We start from the raw sequence: 21,260 nt of genomic DNA, 5'->3' as shown, positions 1-21,260 counted from the left end.
GCCAGATCCTGGTCGTGGTCCTGGTCCTGCTCCTGGTTCTGGTCCTTGTCCTGCTCCTGGCTTTGGTTCTGGTTCTGGTTCTGGTCGGTACAATCTGAATGTGATTCCATGGACGGCGTGCGTCGAGGAGCGATTACGACGAGCCGCTTCATTTAGCTGGGGGTTGTAATGGCGTGGAGTGGAGCTGAAGAGGCGGAGCAGGTCCTACGGCGTCAGCCACGTGCAAATATTTGACTTAAGCTTGGCAAAAGCCACACATGCGAGGGCTGTTCAAACAGTAGTCCACGCATTTGTGAGTATCACTATAAATCACTGCTAAATATATTGCGTATATCCAAGTAATATAGTGCCATGATACGTGCATCAAATTTTAAAACATTTAAGTATTAACTTAATAAAGCAATATTCCGACTTCGAATCGTCGAGCATTCTGTGTGTTGCCACTCGCTATTCGACTGTAATTTGTGAGGGTGCCGTGCAGCAAGCAATCAACTGCCGCTCCAGCAGCCGCGTATTTGCATATGCACCCGTCTCCTGCCACCCGCATCCGGCCACCAGTTCATCCATCCAGCCCACTCACCTGACAAAACGCAGGACGAGGCTACCGGGGTTGTCACTTTTCGCACCGCTTTGTGCCGCATTAATGCGCATATTAAAATGGACGCAGACGATGGCGAAGGCATGCAAAACTAATGTCAGTCGTCGTCGTCACTTGGCTTGGCCATAAGCCCAGAAACTTGATATTCATATGAGGCCGGAGTGCACTCAAATAAATATGGAGCACATTTTAATCCGGCAAAGTCCATATAAACAAATTTGCAATTAGCAAAACAAATATATGCATAACGACGCACAACAGTTGGAATCAAATGTAGAAGGTACATTTTCAGAAATTTTAGGATAAATTGTTTGTTCAAATAGTATTATTTATAAAATATTACTATTAGATATTGTTCATAACATTTGAGTTAAATGAGGAAATACACAGAATTATGCATTAAACAAATACTCTTTTTCTATGTAGCCATATAGGGATTTGAATTAAAACTAAATCTAACATTTTTGTGCAACATATTCTGTGCCTCTGCTTTCTACTCTTTGTGTTCGGGAACAGGAGCAGAATCTGGACAAAAGGATTGCCGGCGACTGCCTCAAGGCTACAGACGACTTTTCTTTACCATCCCCCCCAAAGTTCGGTGAACGTTTAGCTTGCTTACTTTCCAATTTGTTGGCCAAAAAGATGAAGGCGAATGGTTCGGTGGTCGGTACATGAGCCCAGACTCCCCATTCACATCATAATGCGATGGAATGGCACAAAGGACTGTGGACTTTGGACTTGGGTGGGGCAAACATGGCCACACATGCGGCCACATGGAGAGCGATTAGCGCGAGTTTATCAAGGACTCCTTTCTGATTTCAGCCCCATTGAGACCACAAAGCCACAAACACCGCAGCTTCATCAAAGATACATTATGTGTGTGTATGTGTCTGTGTGTGCATAGATTATACATTCACAAACATCGGGCAATTGCTATTTGGCCATTATCAAAGCAATAGGCCACTTGTTCAGCTCATTGGCAATAAGGAAATGAGGAAATGCTATCGAATCAATAACTTGCCAAGTTTTGTTTGAACAAACAAACAATTGGTGTTTGAAAATCAGCGGCAAGTCGGGGGGTGCCACAAAACGGGTAACTTTTTAAATTCCTTTTATTTTAGCCAAGGTGGGAAATGCAAAAGTCCTTTAAGAGACTTCATTCAAAAAAACATAGAAATCGTGTGAGAAAAATCCCTGTATTACTCTTGGGACAAGTGGCGCCAGCCAGCGGCGAAAATTGGCATATTGGCTCAAAGCTTTTCCTTCGAACTTCGAAAAGATATACAGTACTTTGGTAAATAACGCTAACTAAAGCTATCTTCAAAAGTAACATTCATATTTTTAACAGCATTTTAAGACAATTTAAACTTTTAAAAAACACATTTTTTAAGTGCATAAGCTCGAAATAGAGGATCTTCGAATGAACGAATAATTGGGCATTCAGTTTGTATAAAATGCTTAATAAATTATTGAAATACCATCTAATTTCACCAGTTGTTAATACTTTTAATATTCATTATTGGTATTTCACATAAGGGCCCTTTTGTGACCCAAATTTGGAGTAACCACCACCCCGGATTGAATGTGAACTAGGAACAACTTATGTACGTGGAAATGCCAGCCCTCGTCGAATCGGTTGGCTTGGCAACTGGCCCAGGAAAACTGGCCAAAACATTGGACTTTCTGGCGTTGCCCGTGACGACTACCTGTCGCAGTCAGCTGTCCGCCGGTGGCAGGTAAATAAACAAGCATTTCCATCCAATCACACATAGAGTTGCAGTGAAAACCGACCAAAATTTCGATAGAAATATTCACAAAAATGGCACCGTGCTAGATGGGTTTACTGTGCGCCAAGCTGTGCGACTGCTGTTGTTACCATCAAACCATCAGCTGTTGTCGGACTAGTTCGCCTGCGATGGAGGAATTCCAGGTGCTGATCCTTGGACCCTCGGGCAGTGGCAAAACGGAGCTGGGACACCGCTTGAGCAGAGTGTCACGTGACCGGGATGACCAGGAGGCCACGAATGGTGTGCGTTGCTATCGAATGAAGTCAGCAGAGGAGCCAATTGCACAGCTTCAGCTCACCGAAGTCGGTGGCAATGTGGAGATGCAGCGCCTGTGGAAGCATTATTATGCCTCCTCGCATGCCCTGATATATTGCTTCGATCTGGGTGCGGATCCAATGGTAATGCAGGGCACATTCTCACTGCTAACCGATTGCCTTGTGGGCACACAGCTAGCTGGTAAACCAGTGCTCCTGGTGGCATCACGTCATCGCGTTGGTGTCCAGCTGTACGACGTGGAATATGCCTTCGGTTTGGAGGAGCTGGCCAAATCGTGCGACTGTCCACTGCTCATCTGTCACATGGACGAGACGGAGGATTTGCATCGGGGAATTCGATGGCTATGCCACCAGTTGATGGCCAGAAAATCGCAATTGGATCAGCGGATTCGATACGATGTAAATATGCAGGTGAGGCAGCATACCAAGAAATCATTAAATGGTATCTTCCCGTTTGTGTCAAAGAAGTTTACTTCAAAGTGGAATTATCCCTAATCCTTAATTATTTTAAATTTTCCACTTTATTTCCAGGTTTGGCAGCGTCGAAAGCGATCGCTTTTACCCAGCGCAAAACTAGCTCAAGTTCATAGACATCGTTTTCGGCGACAGACACGAAAGGTGAGTCCAGTTCTTGTATAAATAATAATTTAAGATTAATAACTCCATTATTTATTACTTAAATTCCCACAGATATTGCCTGCTATCCAAGGATTTGGTGGAACAAAAAAAAGGCCCAGTACAGCACCATCCAAAATTTTCTTTGTAAATTCGCACCCAGAAGACTAACTAGTTTTCGAAAAAAAGTGATCGAGTGCGCATTTAAAGTGCCAAAAAAAAATATTAAATTAAACCATTAAAGTGTTTTTACCAGAGGCTATTTTTGCCCTTAGTTCAGTGTAGGAATTGTGACAAAACCAAGTCGAATTAAATGTGAAAACCCTTTTATTCAAACAATTAACTGTCATTCTTGTTGTTTTTTTTTTTTTGTTTCTCGAAATGTAAAGAAATCTCCAATGTAATTGTACACTTTAGCATGTGATCATTGATCAAAGTTAAGCTGTAAAATACAAAACTTGCCAATGCATTGACAGATATCAGCCAAATATCTCAATGCCATTGAACAACAAGTGAGTGCAAGTGGAACACAGCAAATTCAAGTGAATAACACAGCCACACATTTCGAACTCAACAGAAATGTGTTGTGAATGTGTGTGTGTGTTGATTTTGAATTTGGCATATCCACTGTTTTGCCTGTCAATTCGAATCGAACAAAAGTTAATCAATTGTCCTGGTAAGCGGAGAATTATGCATTTCGCACAATTTATGACGAGCCCTCCGGTTGACTCTGTTCGTTGTCAGCTCTAATTAACAATTACAAGTTGGCCCAAGTGGCCAGGATTTCGAATTTGACATTGTGTGGCGTTTTAAATTACATTTCTTAAAGGCTGTCACTATTACTACACCAGCGTTCAATAAGATAGCACTGAATATTGATATTGATTTAAAGACCGAAAACACAAATTTTGTATATATGATGATCATGTTTATCAAAATTCCATTGCCAACAGCTTAAGGTTTGTAAAGTCTAAAATGTATTTTCCTAACTTAAGTAAAAATCACATAGAACGAACATACATACATAAATCCCCTCACATTATTTGTGCTATTATCTAGACCGCAACTGTATGAAAGTAAGTATGCAAAAAGGCATCGCTTTCGACCAGATTCTGGCCAGACATCCTGATGGGATATGAACGTGGGTATCGCCAAGGAGTGGGTAGATGGTTGCCGGGTTGAGTGTCAGCCAGTCGATGATGTATTGCCGAACAGCAATAAGCAAACCGCAAGAAAGGAGCGCACACACACACACACACATGGTCGGTGTTACCAGGAGGCGGGTGAAATCAAACAATTACTAATACACTGACATCGATTCGCACCCACTTCCCTGTTTTCGAATAACAGGGATGATGAGGTGGATGCAGGATTCAGGATTCAGTACTCCGGATTCGGGTTGGTGGCACGGAGAGATGGTGACATTGATGATTGCGGCTCGTCGGCGTCTGGAGACGCCGGAACGTGTGCTCGTAATAATCCCATGGCTCACAGACATGGTTGGAAAAATAGGATTATAAAGTCCTAAATATAATGCAATTTTCTAAAATTTATCTATTGCTCAAATACAAAATGTACTCGAAACTTTATAGGGATAAGAACAATAATAATGGTTATTGAACCAAAACTATGAGTCTTGTAATATGCATAGCTTTTGGTGTTTAAATATGAAAAAAAATCAAATTTTTATGACCTTTTACTTTTTTTGTGGCCGCTGCTGTTGCAGCAGCCTTCGTTGCAGTTAGTCCAAACTCCCAGGATCGCACGCACACACACACCAATGTAAACGTACATAGACAAGGACACTAAGACTTGTACGAATACCAATACCACCTTACCGCACCCAAACAAACATGTGTCGCCGTGTGTTGTAGCGAAAAGTGTAAAATAAGCATCAATCATCGCTTATTCGAGTTGTCATCAATCACACACACGCCTCACACACACACACACACACAAAAGCATGGGCTCACGAAGGATACGCTGCGGTGACACCAACAACAACAATAACAATAGCACCAAAAACAGGAAGAACAACTGAAAAAGGAGAGCCCACCAATGTCTCACCGTTATCCTGGATGGTTAGTTTTTGAGGCAGGGAGGCAACAGCATTTGTATCTGCAAATTTGCAACCCCACGGCCGACAGTGCTGTTAATATCCCATAGCTAGATAGCTGCATCTGCAGCACAACGTCAAAAAGGATCTACAAGATACAGTTGCTGCATTATATTTACTAACTTACTTATTTGTAGTCATTTCTACTTGAAATAATAAAAAATATATCACTTTTAGTCTTGAATTCTTCTTTAAAAACTTACTTAATATACGCTATAACCTTTTTTTTTGAAGTATCCTTCTAGTTTTTAGCCAGAATAAACCCAGTACCCTTTCCTATTTCCCAACACTGTTCACCACCAAAGGACATGGTGTGCGTTATCCTTACGGTCATTGTCCTCCGAGGGGCATTTCTAATCCGTTTCGCCGTTCGAGTTATTAAATCATCAGGTTGCACGATCGCGCCTGTCACACGTCTGTCAACAGTCAACGGCGCTCGAAAACGCGTAACCAAATATCCAGATATCCGAATAACCGGATAACCGAACAGGAACGAGTATATCCGAGGACAACCCTCATCAAGGGTTATACACAAACGTAGACTTTTTTCAGGGTGACTACCGCGTGCGCCAAGGCGGAAAATAAAGATTTAATCGCCATTTATGGACATTTTGCAGACTTTTTACGATTATGCGCTCGTATGACGGCCAACCAACGAGTTGTCAAACAGAAAAAAAAAAAAAACAGGAGGGTGAGTTACCCCCTTGAGGGAGCGAACGACGATAAGCCATTGCCCAAAGAGCAAATTAATCTCCAGGACTTGTTCCAAACTTGTTCATCAACTCGATAACTGTCGGCACTCCACGAATGGCGAAGTAAATCACTTTAATATGAAGTCATATCTTAATGTATGTATATGTCAGGCTTATATGATACTAACTAGCATACTAACTAACATAAGACTAACTAGTTTATTTATTTCTATAAATATTTATCTAAGATATCTCAATCCTATTGCACACTTATTTTAAAATAGCTCCACTCGTTTTTCCCAGTGCAGCGCCAACTCCTGGTCAGCGGAAAACAATTGCCCCGGTCAAATGACAGCGGGTTTCAATTTCATTTCGGTGCAACAATGGTGTTATGCTAAACGGATCCGGGTCTAATGTTTTTACGTAACCAATCCGCCTCTGGTTTGGGTGCCCACAACTCCAAGCCTCATATACAATATAATCGAATAAAGTCACGCCGCTTTAACATTTGCGGTCAACACGTGAGGCTGTGGACAATTCGTTTCCTTCGCCTCCTCTTTTTTTGTTCCTTTGCGTCTTTTTTGGTCCTTTGGCGGGGTGTGGATCGAGGGGGGGGGGGTAAGGGGTGCTGGTCGGGATGGACTGGGCAGGTAAACCGGGTGACACGATATACGATGCGATACGCTGCGCTCATTGTGTGTGCGCCAAACAAAGTTGCCGCAAAAAGGCTGCAGGACATGTGCACGAAATTAATTTCCAGGGCAGCCGGATGAAGGACGCAAAGGATGGAGGCGGAGTAGCGCTCTTTTTAATCCAACATGATATCGCCCACAAAATGCAAAGCGGCCGAGGTCGCTTCACTGTACAGTGCGACTTCAATGGATCAAACGGAATGGCGGTGGCTAAAAGGCTTACTTCGCAGTGAGTTTTTTTCCCTTTTATATGCATTTTATTATTATTATTATTACTATTATTAAAGTATTTGTTGTATGCCTATCTTTATTTTCAAGTTTTTAACATATCATTTTTTTTTCGATTAAACAATAATTGATAACCAGTATGTTGTTAAACAGTTTTGACTGTATTTTCTGCCAGATCCTTGGCACGGACGTAGCTGCAAAAATCCGAAAGCGGATTAAACGTATTCGTGAGAATTCGTCAGCGATTTCACACCTGTTCGACGGGGCAGCAGCGAGGACCTGGCCACGAATACGGACAGGACCTCAATCACGGCCCCTCTCGTCCGGAATGGCATAAAATGCCAATTAGAATTTCAAGTTCGCAGTCCGTTGGTCCGCCTTAAGCGCTCCATGTTTGGGTTTTCCAGCAACGACCAACCCCCAACCACACACACTACTATATATATGTATATGCATACATATATATCTCGACTTTTCCCAACGCAAATTGTTTATCGCCCCCAGGGGTTCTTTATTAACTTTACGGCGTAACGGCCGAGTGAGAACTGACCTCTCTCCTTTGCCGGCGGCTCAATCTCCAGCCCTGCGACTTTCGATTTCCATCCGCTTCGATTCGATTCGATTCGATTCGAATGGATTCCATTCCATGCCATTCGATGCGATGCGAATCTCATACGGGGGATTCCCCGGCTCCACTCTCAGATCCTTTGGCCAGCTTATGTCCCCTCTCCGCCGTTTCTGTTTTAAAACATTTTTCCCTTTATTTTATTTATTTATTTTTTTTTTTTGGTCAACGCGTAACGCGGAAATGCACTCAAAATATTAAATGCTTCAGTAGTTTGCAAATATTGTGTGAGGCGCACTGCCTTGTGCTTAATTCATAATGCGCATCGAGCTCAAGCTGGTAAATGGTAAATGGGGAATTGGAGTTGGCAGAGTTGGCAGTTGGCAGTTGGTTGTTTTTTTTTTTGGCCAGGCCTCATGGTTCTCAGGGAGTTGGAGTCCATCAATGAGGAGAGTTCGCATTACGCAGGGGACTGGGGCGAAACCATAAAACACTAAAAGTCTAATGGCGAAAAGGCATGCGACTCACGTATACGGGGATAGTAATTAAGGGATTAATATTTATGAATTGACATAAGCATTACCAATGTGGAAAATGGGAAAATCAAAAAGCACACGAGTAATAGTTATTCGATATATATTTATAAATGTGTGCAACAATATGACATTGAGCTCATTTAACCAAAAACTAAAACTTAATTGAATAATCCAGTAATTAGTGGTGAATTTCAATTTGTTTACTTATTAATTATATTAGATAAACTAATATATACTTAATGCTAATCGCAAATAATATAATAACTCAATTGGTTAATTTATTGAAAAACATATGCGCAATATTTAAATTTTATAATATATTGCAATTTTAGATTGCTTTTAAAAAAAAATCCAATCCAAGAATTAACCCCAATCACTGAAAACCAATTGAAGGGCACGTAATTTCTCATGTTCCATATGCCGAAAGGGAATCTCTACACAAAATTAGCGCATTAAATTGGCCAAATGGAAAGTGGGCGGGGCCGGGGCGGTCGTCATATTTCCAAGTGTGTGTGAGTGCGTGTGTGCAACATGGCAAGCCATAAATATAAATTCCCAGGCGCTTTACGAGCCGGCAGCAAAAAGAAGGAAAAAAGGATTACATGCCACAAGATGGAGCAGGAACAGGAACAGGAGCTGAAGCAGGAGCTTCGATAAAGCAAAGTCTATGAGATTTACGAGCAGATTTCAAGAGTTACAAATACATACATGACTTTGGCCTAGGATGGTGCGTTGGTAAAACGAGGGCGAGACGGAAGGCTGGATGAAAAGCCGATACAAGGATACGCACAGCCGCAGGACACGGATTTTATGTTCTTGGACGACGGCGTCAAGTTGCCAAGAGCAAAACTTTCAATTGCATTTTCGGCCAAGTTTCGTTCGGCTTATCTTTATTATCGCCGCTGTTATTATCCTGGCCCCCAAAGTCGAGGTCCTTGGCCAAATTCACAGCGAGTATCCTGCTTCCAGGATTCAGCTGAACGCTGGCAGGCCTCATAAAGTATGTCATGTGTCATAAATGACAGATTCTTAGGCATACTTCATTGATCCCTTTGGCCGTCTCGTTTTTACGACGCTCCTTGCTAAATTGTTGCAGTATCTGTTGCCAACACACACACACACACACACACACACACTCATGCTAACACTCGAAGACATCCTGGCACGCACACACACACACACACAAACACAACGCGAGTTGTGCGTGTTTGAAGTTTGCTTTTGATAAATGAATGGATTTTCAAAGGCGACGTTAATGAAATACGCACACAGGCACAATCACGAGCAAGGATGCTAGACGCCGAAGGATTCCTGCGCTCCAGGAAACTTGAGTGTGTGTGTGTGTGTGTGTAGTATGCCCCCCGTATATCCTTCAATCTATCAAACTCACGTGTCCGTCATGTCTCAATTTACTTGCTTACTAGCTGCTCAACTTGCGGCCCTTTTGCTTCCTTTGCAAACACTGAAACCGAAACCGAAGCGGTTGCCCCGGCATTTTGATAGAGTCCGCTTTTTTTTTGCGCATATTTATGAAGTCCTGGCAGTGAAAGGATTTTGGACTTTGGCTCCGCAAGAAAAAAAAGAAGAAGGAAAGTGCCAATTCTTTGCAGCAGCGAAAAGGATTAGCATCAGCTGGCTATGTTTTGGAGTTCTACATGTCGGAAAATCTCTGAATATTCAATATTTCTATTTCTTATGCCAGCTAACTAAAGTTGATGCATACTAATAAAAAATGGTTGATTTAAGAAGCATATTATTTGTAGTAAAGATGAGATGTCAAATTGACACTTCAATGAACACTAAATCCCCATTTGAATGACCCTTAGAATGAATTGGGCATATTTTTAGCTTGCAATTTCAATGGCAGCATGTAAAACATATTGGCAGTAGTTGTGCAGGTAAATTCCACGACAATCGCCTAATGACTTCCCCCAGTTTCACGGCTTAAAAGTGTGCCAAAGAAAAGCCGCGTCGAATCCGTTGCCAAGGCAAAGGAGCCAAAAAGCAAAAGCAAACGCATTAAAAGCAACTTAATAATTCAGATCAAAATCACCAATCAGCGCAGCCGACATGTTGACAAACGATGCCGCCGAACATTACCATCTAGCCATCTCGCCGAAGCACACTTCAAACATCGATGCAAAAGCGGGCAAGTCGAGAGGAATTGCGGATAAAGCCGGCAACAAGGAAAAGCCAAGAGCAGCAGGCAAGGAGGCACCATCTCTCCATCGACAGCGACGACGACGACGACAAGAGATTTACATTTTCAAAATCGAATGGCGGCATAAGCCACCGCAAAGCAAAAGACACGCAACCACGGGCATAATGAAATCCACGATAAACAAGATAAACGAACACACAAAAAAAGAAAAGAAGAAGAGTCGCAGACAAACAAGGACATACATACGTGGAAGTTATAACGAATCGGTGGAGACCCTATATACTACATATATAAGATCATTCAGAACAGTGTTTGCAAAGTGTTGCAACCATATGCGAGTTTTCAACTCTAGTTTTTGACTGTCTTACCAGAAATTTCTTTAGTGAATATATTTTAAATAATTAAGCAATAATGCGATGCAAATCTTATTATGTATACTTAGTTACCATTAAGATGAAAGCAAGTGTTTTAAGGATCAATCTCTTCTCGAACACAACAGCCATGCCGCATGGAAGGGTATTTCCAAAGCGGAGAAAGGAAGCACAGGAGCAACAGCCAGCTGCCTTGGCGACGATGGCTAAAATATTTATATCTATTTCAGCTTGGCCGCTTTATACAATTTCTATTTTGCCACACCACACGGTGTGTGTCTCCCCTGAACCAGCCAACCACCAACGAAACAGACAACGAATGCCTTGCAACACCCACTTCTACCTCCATCGATGTCTTCGTTTGCAATCAATGAAAGATTTATGACAATATATCGAAGGCATCGAGGAGTGGTGGTGCTCAAAGCGAAGGCAGTGCCCACCACATATTGTACTCAGGAATTTGTTTTTATGTCACATCATTATTTTTATTATGACGCTGCCAGTGGCCTGTTATTCGAGAGTGATTAGTGGCTAAAAATGATTGGCGATGCCATCGATGGGCGGTGCCAGTAGGGTGGACCAAAACGTTAAAGAACTTTAATCTTTTTATTTAATAATTTCAACATAATTATCTATAATTCGAATATCAAATATAGTTTTCTGAAATAAGAAAAGTTGGAAAAGAACAAAGCACTGGTTCACCCTAGGTGACCATTAACAAATATGCCCATAATGAGCGATGGTTGGGCGATAAGGAAACTCTGAGGAATATTGGGTTACCTAGCTCGTCGGTAACTGAAATGGATTGGAGTCAACGCCAGAGTCGAAGTCCTTTGGATTTGGATTTCGCTTCGCATCGGCTCTTCCGGCGGCGGATCGCAATCGATCAATTCAATTAGCAATCGGAGCTGGGATGTCAGGACTTTGGAATGCTATATGTGTATAAAGGATATGTACATACATTCACAAACGGCGATAACTCCATTTGGCCATGGGTTTTTGTCTTTTTTTTTTAGCCTTTTGGATGCTTCTAGCGGATGTAAGTGGAAACTCTCGGTGCGTGTAAAATGCCTTTTTGGTATGTTGATGTGTTTTTGTTGTGCTGCGTGTGTGTGTGTGTGTGTGTGTGTGTGTGTAGGTTGTGTGCGTATTACAAGAGCAAGAACAACAGCGGGCGGAAAGAGTTGGACAACAATGAAATGCTTTTAGCCTGCGAAACTGCCAACTGAACAGCGCCAAACGAAATTAAGTTAACAACAAAGTGAGGCAGCGAGGAAAAGTTTCCTGCACTGTTTTTATTGAAAATTGAGTTAAAAAACTGAAAGTGTCGACGATGTCATCCCACGTCCGTACATATGTATGTGCTTCGCATGTTTGTCGCATGTCCTTAAATTCCATGACCAGAATTTCCCGCCCACTTGTCCCGCAAAAGTAGGCAACACTATTAGCCAACTCATCGCCAAAGTCATTGGAGACGGCTTTTAGCGATCTGCAACTTGAGTGCAGTTACGTTTCACATTCCAGTTACATCGTATTCGAATTTTACCACTCCCAACTATTGACGGTGGTCTTTTAAGAAAGCTAGTTATTGAAAAAAGTAAATAAAATTATAGTAAATGATAATAAATGGTAAACAAACTAGATTTTCAAAATTTAGTTCTAATTTATTGCGACTTTTATTACAAGCTTGGCGAGATAATATTTGATCAAGATACCGATTATTTTCTTCAAAAAAAATCTGGAAACTATTTTTGGCAATAAACTCAATTTTCAAGTTGGCTTTTTTGGCTATAACTTGACTAAAAATGGTCACAGAGCAAAAAGAATTACCATTTTATACTCCTTATGACCAATACTAACAACCCCTATCACTTTAAAACGGATTTTGTAAAATTAATTTTTGGCCAAATTTTTAAATTTTTTGTAAGGGGTAACATCATCAAAATTTGAAAAAAAATTGAAAAATCCTAGAATTCCCAAATTCGAATGCAAATCGATTGGCATTTTAAAAACAAACTCAACGAGGTATAACATTCTATATTTGGGTAATTATTTCCAATGTTATGATCAAAATACTAAATATATTTACACAAAAAATCTGGGAAACTATTTTTGGCAATAAACTCAATTTTCAAGTTGGCTTTTTTGGCTATAGCTTGACTAAAAATGGTCACAGAGCAAAAAGAATTACCATTTTATACTCCTTATAACCCCTTTCACTTTTAAACGGATTTTGTAAAATTAATTTTTGACCAAATTTTCGCATTTTTTGTAAGGGGTAACATCATCAAAATTTGCAAAAAATTGAAAAATCCTAGAATTCCCAAACTTGAATGCAAATCGATTGGAATTTTAAAAACAAACTCAACGAGGTATGACATTCCATATTTGGGCCAATATTAATAAGCTTATTGAGATAATACATATTATTTTTGGACCAAAATTCAGAAAAACTATCATTTTTTGATATATGTAAAGCTTCGATGGGCTTTTTTATCGTCTAAAAGAATGTCCACTAATTTTCATCAAGATTTAAATATGAAGCAAAAATAAATTAATAAAACACCACTGGTGCAGTAATATTTAAACGAATGTATGCAGTAGAATGCTGTCAATGTGCTCATATATTTCAACCTGTGGATTAAATGAGTGTTGGTATTTCCGTCTGATGCCCGAAGATCCTTTTCGTTTAGCAAAAAGTTTCGAGACAGTGGAATGCCAATAAAAGCTAGGAAATGGACATTCCGTAGAAAGGATGCTGAAATCAGCGCATATCAATGTATGCGTGTGCGCATAAAATTTATGAATTATTGAATCTATGAAAATATGAACATCACGTACGCCCCCTCTCGCTCCCTCCGCCAACAAACTATTTGCGACAGAGAGAGGGAGACGGAAGACAATCGCACAGGACAAACTTACAGTTATGCACAAAAAGAATGAAAAACAAAATGGAAAAATAAAGAAAGCTGAGCGAAGTCTGCCAAATGGGAACTACGACTACGATATTAACTAGAGAAACTCAATTGGGTTCATCTCGAGATTTTATGGTTATAACTAACTAATAACTGGCTAGATATATGGTCACTCTTTATTACCAATACTAAGCAACCCTTGAGATCAGGTGCTACAACAAGTTAGGGTATTTGAAGCTTTCGGTTTGCTGCACTAACCGCCAACATTTCTTTATAAATAAGTTTGCGCATCGGTCCGCGCTCGTTGTTTGCCAAAGTTTGTTCATCTGCGTCGACGTGTTTGGGACGATGGCTGATGGCCCCAGTACCTCCTGGAGTGCAGGATTAACACAACCCCACCCAGGATCAAGAAACTTTTCTAATTTGCGTTCAATGAATCCCGTTTATTTAGACACGAACGAACGAACGAAATGCTAATAACGGCCAAACCGATGCAATCCACTCGTCCATCGGGGGACTGGTACCATCGAATTGAGAGCTCCGCTATATCTGTGAACAACAGTCCGGGGATTAATGCAATCGAATGCAATTCAAATGCAATTACAAACAATTAAAACAAACCTATCCTAATGATGGCCTGGCGGAACGATCTTCAGTTAGTTTGCATTTTGAGCTGACCCAATTGAATCCGAAGGAAGCCAAGCCCAAGCGATAAGATGATGGGAATGATGGGGGAACGGCAATATATTAGCAAGCGGAGCGAAAACCCATTTTTTAATTAGCGCCACGATGCGATCCTCTTGTCCAATGGGACCGGTACCATCGTTTTGAAAAGCCGGATACCATAGTAATCCCGTTGGCCAAACATCAAGTGTGCGTTTCTCAGCTGCGTTGAAAAATTTGTTACTAAATGGGAGGAAAAAAAAAAAATATATATAGGGCCACTTACTCTTTTTGTGTAAAGCGGTTGCTTGGCAACCGTTGCCATTGCTTCCACGTCGTTACAAAAAGCAATGGCGAATATTTCTGGCTTGTTAATGCAATTGATTCCTAGACTAAGCAATCAATTAACATCCGGGAATGGTGAACGGGATTCACTAGGTCAGTTGGCGCTAGAAGTATCTACAAGAATCTGTATATTCTGAATGGCTAGAGATTAAGTTTAGAGCTTACAAGGTGTGTAAGTACCCAAAACTTACCAACTGCACTCAGTTGGTGTATATTTGAACTGCATGACAGTGTGATTTTCTGTGTATTATTAGTATGTATGTATAAGGTGTAGTTATCCAGTTTATTTCACTTTTGTACCCAAGTAAACCGAAGCGAAGCGAAGCAAACCAAAACTTCTTTTTTTTGATTTTACTAAAAATTTTCTGTGTTTTTTTTCACATTTTTATTTTTCCGAAATGAGATGTGCTCCGGACGAGCTCTGAAAGCAAACTGAATATATTTCGAGTCGGGCAGGGGTACATGGATTTGACAGCTCCGTTTGTTCGATGAAATTAGATCCAAGGACAATGTGATCAGGAATGCGAAGACGCATCACAAGGCTAACATTCCAAAGTCCGGAAAGTCATTGCTACATCATGTCTTATAAAATGATAAAGGTATTTATATGTATTTGCACATAGTATTGAATTTCTTCAATTACTATATCTTTTCACGAAAGAACACCTGTTATTCCACAATATTAGCGCTAAGTTGCTTCTTGACATGAAAATTACTCATTATTTCAATAACCATTTACTCTAGTCTTAAATGTGGTATAATATAATGTATATGCTCTATTTATTCTTAAGGTTATCGAATCTTGTGCATTGCGATGGGGTGGGGCACTTAAATGGAATCGGATCGGACCAAGTTGTGACACTCGTGGCATGTCCTTCACCCGATTGTCCACTAATGCGAACTGCAAACGGATAACTGCGAGTATGAATTATGCACATTTACTTGAGATGTGTTCCGTTTCACTTTGAGAAGCACAAGCCGGCTAACCGAGCATCTTGTCGTGCCCTTTGAACCCAACGCCTCATTCAAGCCCCCCTCCCCCCTCCCATATGGTGTATCCCATAGAATATGGTCGGTCTCTTTCGTCCACTGTCGCCCCATCACTCTCTCTCTCTCTCTCTCTCTCTCTCTCTCTCTCTCTCTCTCTCTCTCTCTCTCTCGCTGATGTTATTCCGCTGTGCGTTTGCATTTTGTGCGCGGCGCTTCCTTGCACAGCTGAGGACACAAAAATAGTGCTCACGTCATTTTATTTTAATTTCAAGCTTCATTGATAATATTGCTATTTTAGGAGTTACTTACTTATGCTTTTTATCTCAAGAACATAAATAAAAACTATTTAAATTCGAAGTCAAACAATTATCGTACATTAATACCCATAAATACCTAATGTTATGCCTTAAAAATATTTTACACTTAATAATTTTAAACTTTTTAAAAAGGCTTTAATATATTTTATTCGAGACTTTAATATTTAATATTCACACTTAATATGAATATTATTTTATATCACATATCGCATAAAGCTTGAACGCCACTGTGTATCTGTAATCCATTTAATTCAACCAAGCGACCATGCCAGCTGTGTGTGTGAGAGTGTGTGTGTGTGTGCCTTTGGCATTATCAACTCATAAATATTTATTGAATTTTAAGAAATTTTCAAAAATGGCTACAGCAGTAGCCACACAAGGAGCAAGAGCAGAAGCAGTAGCATGAGGTCAATCTGCGGGACAGCCGATGACTTGTTGTCCTGCCAGCGTATATCCGTCATCGATTTCGATTGCCTCGCTCCGCTTCGCCGGCTTCTTAGCCAACCATCCAGCCCCCCCGGTGCTTTCATCCCGGTTACCATTGGGTTTTCCAGCGCAATTCTGCTGACCCCGAAACTTCGCTCGCCACATCCATATCCTTTTGCATTCTCTTATTTGGATTATAATTTTTTCCATTTCACATGTGAGTGCATTCCTCTTCTTGGTGGTCATCACATACTCGGCAGTTGCCAGTTGCCAGTTGCCCAGCTTGGCCACTTGTCAATTTCCATTTTCATTTTCATTTCGTCGCTGGCAGAGATGCGAAGATGGTCCTCGAATCGCGTAATCTCAGCTCAAGTGGGAGTGAACGAGTTAGACAAGGTCATCGATTCCAAGGGTCTAATGGAATTTCATAAGCAAGTTGATACAAATTGAAATGCAAATCAAGTTGTTAATAAACGATTAGGCCAAATTTGCTTGGATAACATTCAAGTTGAATTTTTATTTATATTTATATTTTTACTTTGTAGCCTTCGAAATTCGCAAAAGCCGTTTCCAAATTCATCGTTCGCAATGGAGGCAATTAATCGATTTTTGTACCGGAAGCTTTATCGACTCGAAACTCAGTTTTCCAGTTCTCGACCATTTTGGAGCATAATTCGGTTTAATATTCTTTGAGTTGATTTCCCAGGAACTCAATCATTTCCATTTGCCAGCATGGACGAGTTGGGAGTTCGCAAGCAAATGCAATTTGAAAGCGGTGCATCTGGGAGTCATCGGTTACGGGGCCTCACCTGTGACCCCTTGACCCCACTGGACGGGCCATCTGCACCCTAACGGGGCAGCCTTAACCCCTTGACCCTTTGAGCAACCTACCCAACACACACCCCCTCCCCTCGCACCCTTCTCCATTCGACAGAGTGTCCTGGTCAAGCGGAGCTTTTCCAATTTTAATCGCATTAAATAGTCACTTAAGCGCCGTCGCCAACGCATCGCACGGTCCCGCCCCGCCCAGCCACGCCCCCATTTTCCAACCATTTGAATGCACTGAGATTCAAAAACACCCAATTTCCCCCCCAAACCCCGCACTCCGCCCCACCGATGCGAAATTAACTTGTTGATGTGGCAACGACGACGAAGCCGTAACAACTGACAGGAAAAGTGGGAATTGGGAAAAGGGTTAAATTCAACGTGGAATATCGACGGGGTTCGCATTTACCACCGCTTTGCCACGTTCAATGCTAGTTTGAAAATCGCTTCGTGTTCGAATCTTATTAGTGGTTTATAATTACAATTGTATACAGACCAATTACGTTGCGAGATGAGTAACTAAAGGATGGGAGTGGGAGTGGGATTGGGAGTGGGATGAGTGTCTCATCAGGTGTGTGTATCTGTGTGGCTAATTAACCACCATCAGAAACTGGCCGTTAAGCAGCCAAGTGTGCACTCAAAAAATAAGTACCTTAATATAGTTTTGATCAGCTATACTATATATAAGTAATAACTATATATAACAATTGAAGAAAAAAACACATTCCTTATATAGATAGATTTATTTCAGCATATATATATATTATATTATTATTATTATTATATTATATATTATATATATATATATATATGATTTATTTATATGTTATTTATATATATTATTCAATAAAAATTTGTAGCAGTGCAAGCATAAGTGTGTGTGCTTAAATGGAAAGCCCAAGTATGCCGATAATGATGTTCATTTCGTAAGCAAATGTCATAACACAAACGCAAAACCCAAACCAAACCCAACCCAACCCAACACATTTATGTAAATAGCAAGGCAAATTTATGCGTATGTATTTGTGCGGCTCAGAAGACAAAAGGGCAACCCCCTTTAGCCATCAGATGCCTTAACCCACACAAGCCTCCTCGAGTGTCCAACTCTGCACATGCCTTGTAATTGAATCCACGTCTGAAATCTGTCTGTGGTCGATAATTTCATTTGGGTCTGCATTTTGAATACAAATTTATCGAGTAGCCGAGCCCCGTGTCACGTTGCAAGCAACCGCATCACGCATCACGATACGCCGATATTCCCGGTGCCACTCCCACCACCCCCCCTCCCCCATTGGCCAGCTCCCACCACCCACAATTTTCGAGCATTGTCTTTCGACTGGCACTACTAATTGGAATGCATATAGGATATACATATATACCAACCTCTTGAAAAGATTTGCAGACTAACCAAAAGTAATAGACTTCGCATTGATTTAACAATATTTTATTTTTAATCCATATAAGCGCACATTAAGCCATATAAACCCATATATGATATTAGTATGTAGTTTTTAGCCGATTTGTGTATCACATGTTAGAATCGATGCAAGCTACTCGTCCAACGGGACCGGTTCCATCGATTCGATTGTATTGTAATTAGTGTAGTCCAGTCATGGAATTGTCAGGTGCTAAGGGAAAAATTTGTTTAGTTAATGGAAAAATATAAGGCACAATTTATTTACTTACTTTTTTCGTGTTGCCGGAGCTATAAAACCACTTGCCATTGCTTTACAAAAAGCAATGGCGAGTATTTAAGTTATCAAAAGGGTGAAACTCTAGAAATACAAATGTTGTACGATTTCTGTGTAGTTTTTCCATATGTTTGTGGTTTGTTAAATTTGTAGCTTACCAATTACACAATAATTTGGAAATTTTTACATTTTTTGTTACGAAACGAGTTGTGCTCTGGACGAGCTCTGAAAGCAAACTGAATATATTTCGAGTCGGGCAGGGGTACATGGATTTGACAGCTCCGTTTGTTCGATGAAATTAGTTCCAAGGACCAAGTGATCAGGATACACCGCATCGCAGTTGGCAATGCTTAGGCAAATGTCAAAATATGTTCGGTCGTAAATTCAGTTCGATAACGTATTCCATTGCAAATAGCAGCAGGAAACAAAATTTCAAGGCATTCCGGAAAATTCGACAGAAGTGTAACTAAAAGTGTTGAACTGCATCTAAATGGCCAGCATATCGTTTAAGGGTCGACCCACCCAGGTGTTGCACACCTATCAAGTTTGGCGCATTGGCAGCGATGAAAACGACAAGAGTCTTGACTATTATTCGCCCGATAAGGTGAGTATATATGTATATATATATATATGTAGATATCCCAATCTGATAAATCTGTTTATACCACAAAGTCGTTGCATAAGTTGCATGCCAGCTTGACGCGCAGCGAGAATGCATTGATTTTGGATAACGAAAGTCGCATCGGATGTGTAGCCGTAAATGGGACAAGGATCGGTGGTCCGATGATCATTACCTATCGCGATGCCATCAATGGCATTGTTAAGCTCCGATTTGGCAATATCGAGGGATATCTTCGCGTATCGGGGAGCATCACCGGCTAACAAGCGTTAAATCGCTTGTTCTTTTTGTATCGAATCGAACATATGCTTGATTAAAGGAATTAAAATCAGCTTTCGTATTTGAATAATTCAAAAGACTTTATTTGCTTTTCGCATTTCTGTAAGCCGAATTAATTGTGTCAGATCTTACACTTTGCATTATTAAATCGACACTCCGAAAAAATATTATTTAAATGCTATAAAACTAGACTTATATTTTCTGTGCGCTTGCGTCCTTTATCGAAGGAGAAGAATTAAGAGAAAACTTTTAAAAAAGAGTTCGGAAAATGGAATTTATTATCGAGGTTACATGAAGTCGACGCTAATAAAATGCCTCAGAGATTTGCGGCATGCCAAACTCTTATATTCGCGGATTGGTGTCTTGGCTAAAAGGATTCTCCTAAAGTAACCAACTTAATTCTATTGAAATACATTAAAAAATATATATTTGAAAATATTAAAAAGAATTTTCTAAAACATTTTCTAGGAAGTTTAAAATAAAAACATTAGTTTTAGTTCTAGTTTAATGTTAAGTGGCCGTGGAACTTTTCTCTTAGGCGTTACAAGTTTAACAGATTGTTTCAGGAAAACTGTTATACTTAATTTAAGAGTTTCGCTAAGAGAGTTACGTTCTCTCTTATTTACTGGCTCTCTTTAGCATCAAACATCACTGTTGTCCTTGCTCTCTTCGGTGAGCGCAACATACTGTTATGTTGACAGAGTCCTGTGCGGCGTTACATAACTGTCATGTGAAACTTGGCTTACAGTCGGATAACCAATTATGGCCAAGGATGCGAACTTAAGGCCACTCGAAAATAATTTGTTCACATTTTTATTGAAACAAAATGAAAAGAAAAAATCCGAAAAATAAACCAATCATACCCATCATTTTTTCCTAGAACGTTCGTCTATACACATATGTATGTAGAAGAGGAACTCAACGAATGTGTTGGGGTAGCAAAAATGGGGCACATACCCAACCCCCATATAACTTGTTGAATCTGCCAGCAGCTTTTCCTGCAGGCAAATTTCACTGGGAAATTCAATATCTTGACTTGCCCCTTGTGCGTATATGTTCGTGCGAATGTTCGTATTCGCCTGCCTGAGCGCCTAAAAAGCAGACATAATTAGTTTATGCCGAGATTTTTGCGTCTCTTATGGCGCGACACTTGGCAACGGCGTCCGGAAAAAAGTAGCTGGAACAGGAGCTGGAGCAGGACAAGGAGCAGGACAAAAAGCAGGAGCAAGGACATTCCATTTGCCCCATCTAAATGCATTAAAGTTTGGGCAAAGTGCACACCATACAGGCACCAAGTCCTTTGACCTACTCGCATTATGAGACTAGCAAAATTATGCTTCAGCTCTCCGCAGGGAAAATTCATTTGCTTTTCATATGGCCAACAAATAAATGTTTCTTTAAATAAATACAAACGTATAAATTCAACAGAAACTAATTGGCATATATATAACCTGGACGATTGTTAACTTAGCCGTTGGGCAAAAGTAGTATTCGTATTAGTAGTATTGTATTTGATTTTAAATTTTAATAACTTTCACCCGTTTTTGCAGTTTT

General features: G+C 40.5%; 3 protein-coding genes and 3 long non-coding RNA genes across 10 annotated transcripts in view; 2 read left to right on the top strand and 4 right to left on the bottom strand.

Annotated features, from left to right (window-relative positions):
• Ten-a (Tenascin accessory) overlaps positions 1–21,260 on the bottom strand; it is a 291,517-nt gene that overhangs the window by 228,972 nt on the left and 41,285 nt on the right. The gene's annotated exons all lie outside the window — the stretch shown is intronic.
• lncRNA:CR43960 (long non-coding RNA:CR43960) overlaps positions 1–21,260 on the bottom strand; it is a 72,344-nt gene that overhangs the window by 9,799 nt on the left and 41,285 nt on the right. The gene's annotated exons all lie outside the window — the stretch shown is intronic.
• CG11356 (uncharacterized protein) lies at positions 2,403–3,446 on the top strand (the record flags this gene model as incomplete). Its single annotated transcript, NM_132558.4, has 3 exons — positions 2,403–3,071; positions 3,192–3,278; positions 3,351–3,446. The coding sequence occupies exons 1-3, from the start codon at positions 2,433–2,435 to the stop codon at positions 3,444–3,446; spliced, it is 822 nt and encodes a 273-aa protein (NP_572786.3). The 5' UTR covers positions 2,403–2,432.
• Positions 13,971–14,979, bottom strand: lncRNA:CR32658 (long non-coding RNA:CR32658). 3 transcript variants are annotated; one of them, NR_002111.2, is made up of 4 exons: positions 14,725–14,979; positions 14,501–14,673; positions 14,173–14,437; positions 13,971–14,100 (listed from the first exon to the last, which is right to left on the bottom strand). It is a non-coding gene; the product is annotated as a long non-coding RNA:CR32658 (long non-coding RNA). The 3 variants fall into 3 exon arrangements; NR_002109.2 differs by having other exon boundaries at positions 14,501–14,663; NR_002110.3 differs by having other exon boundaries at positions 14,160–14,437; positions 14,751–14,979.
• Positions 18,548–19,032, bottom strand: lncRNA:CR32657 (long non-coding RNA:CR32657). Its single transcript, NR_002108.1, has 3 exons — positions 18,967–19,032; positions 18,804–18,892; positions 18,548–18,745 (listed from the first exon to the last, which is right to left on the bottom strand). It is a non-coding gene; the product is annotated as a long non-coding RNA:CR32657 (long non-coding RNA).
• Positions 19,218–19,774, top strand: CG15734 (uncharacterized protein). 2 transcript variants are annotated; one of them, NM_132557.3, is made up of 2 exons: positions 19,218–19,412; positions 19,481–19,774. In NM_132557.3, the coding sequence occupies exons 1-2, from the start codon at positions 19,299–19,301 to the stop codon at positions 19,688–19,690; spliced, it is 324 nt and encodes a 107-aa protein (NP_572785.2). In that variant the 5' UTR covers positions 19,218–19,298; the 3' UTR covers positions 19,691–19,774. The 2 variants fall into 2 exon arrangements, with proteins under 2 accessions (NP_572785.2, NP_001036273.2); NM_001042808.2 differs by having other exon boundaries at positions 19,481–19,757.

The sequence above is a fragment of the Drosophila melanogaster genome, chromosome X (assembly GCF_000001215.4).
Source record: "Drosophila melanogaster chromosome X".
In the NCBI taxonomy this organism is placed as follows: domain Eukaryota; kingdom Metazoa; phylum Arthropoda; class Insecta; order Diptera; family Drosophilidae; genus Drosophila; species Drosophila melanogaster.
The sequence above is the reverse complement of the archived record's forward strand: the minus strand, read 5'-3'. Positions and strand labels throughout refer to the sequence as shown.

Coding starts and splice junctions, on each gene's coding strand:
- CG15734 (NM_132557.3), top strand. CDS start 19,299: ATGGCCAGCATATCGTTTAAGGGTCGACCCACCCAGGTGTTGCACACC. Junction 19,413..19,480: donor ACTATTATTCGCCCGATAAG/GTGAGTATATAT, acceptor TATACCACAAAG/TCGTTGCATAAGTTGCATGC.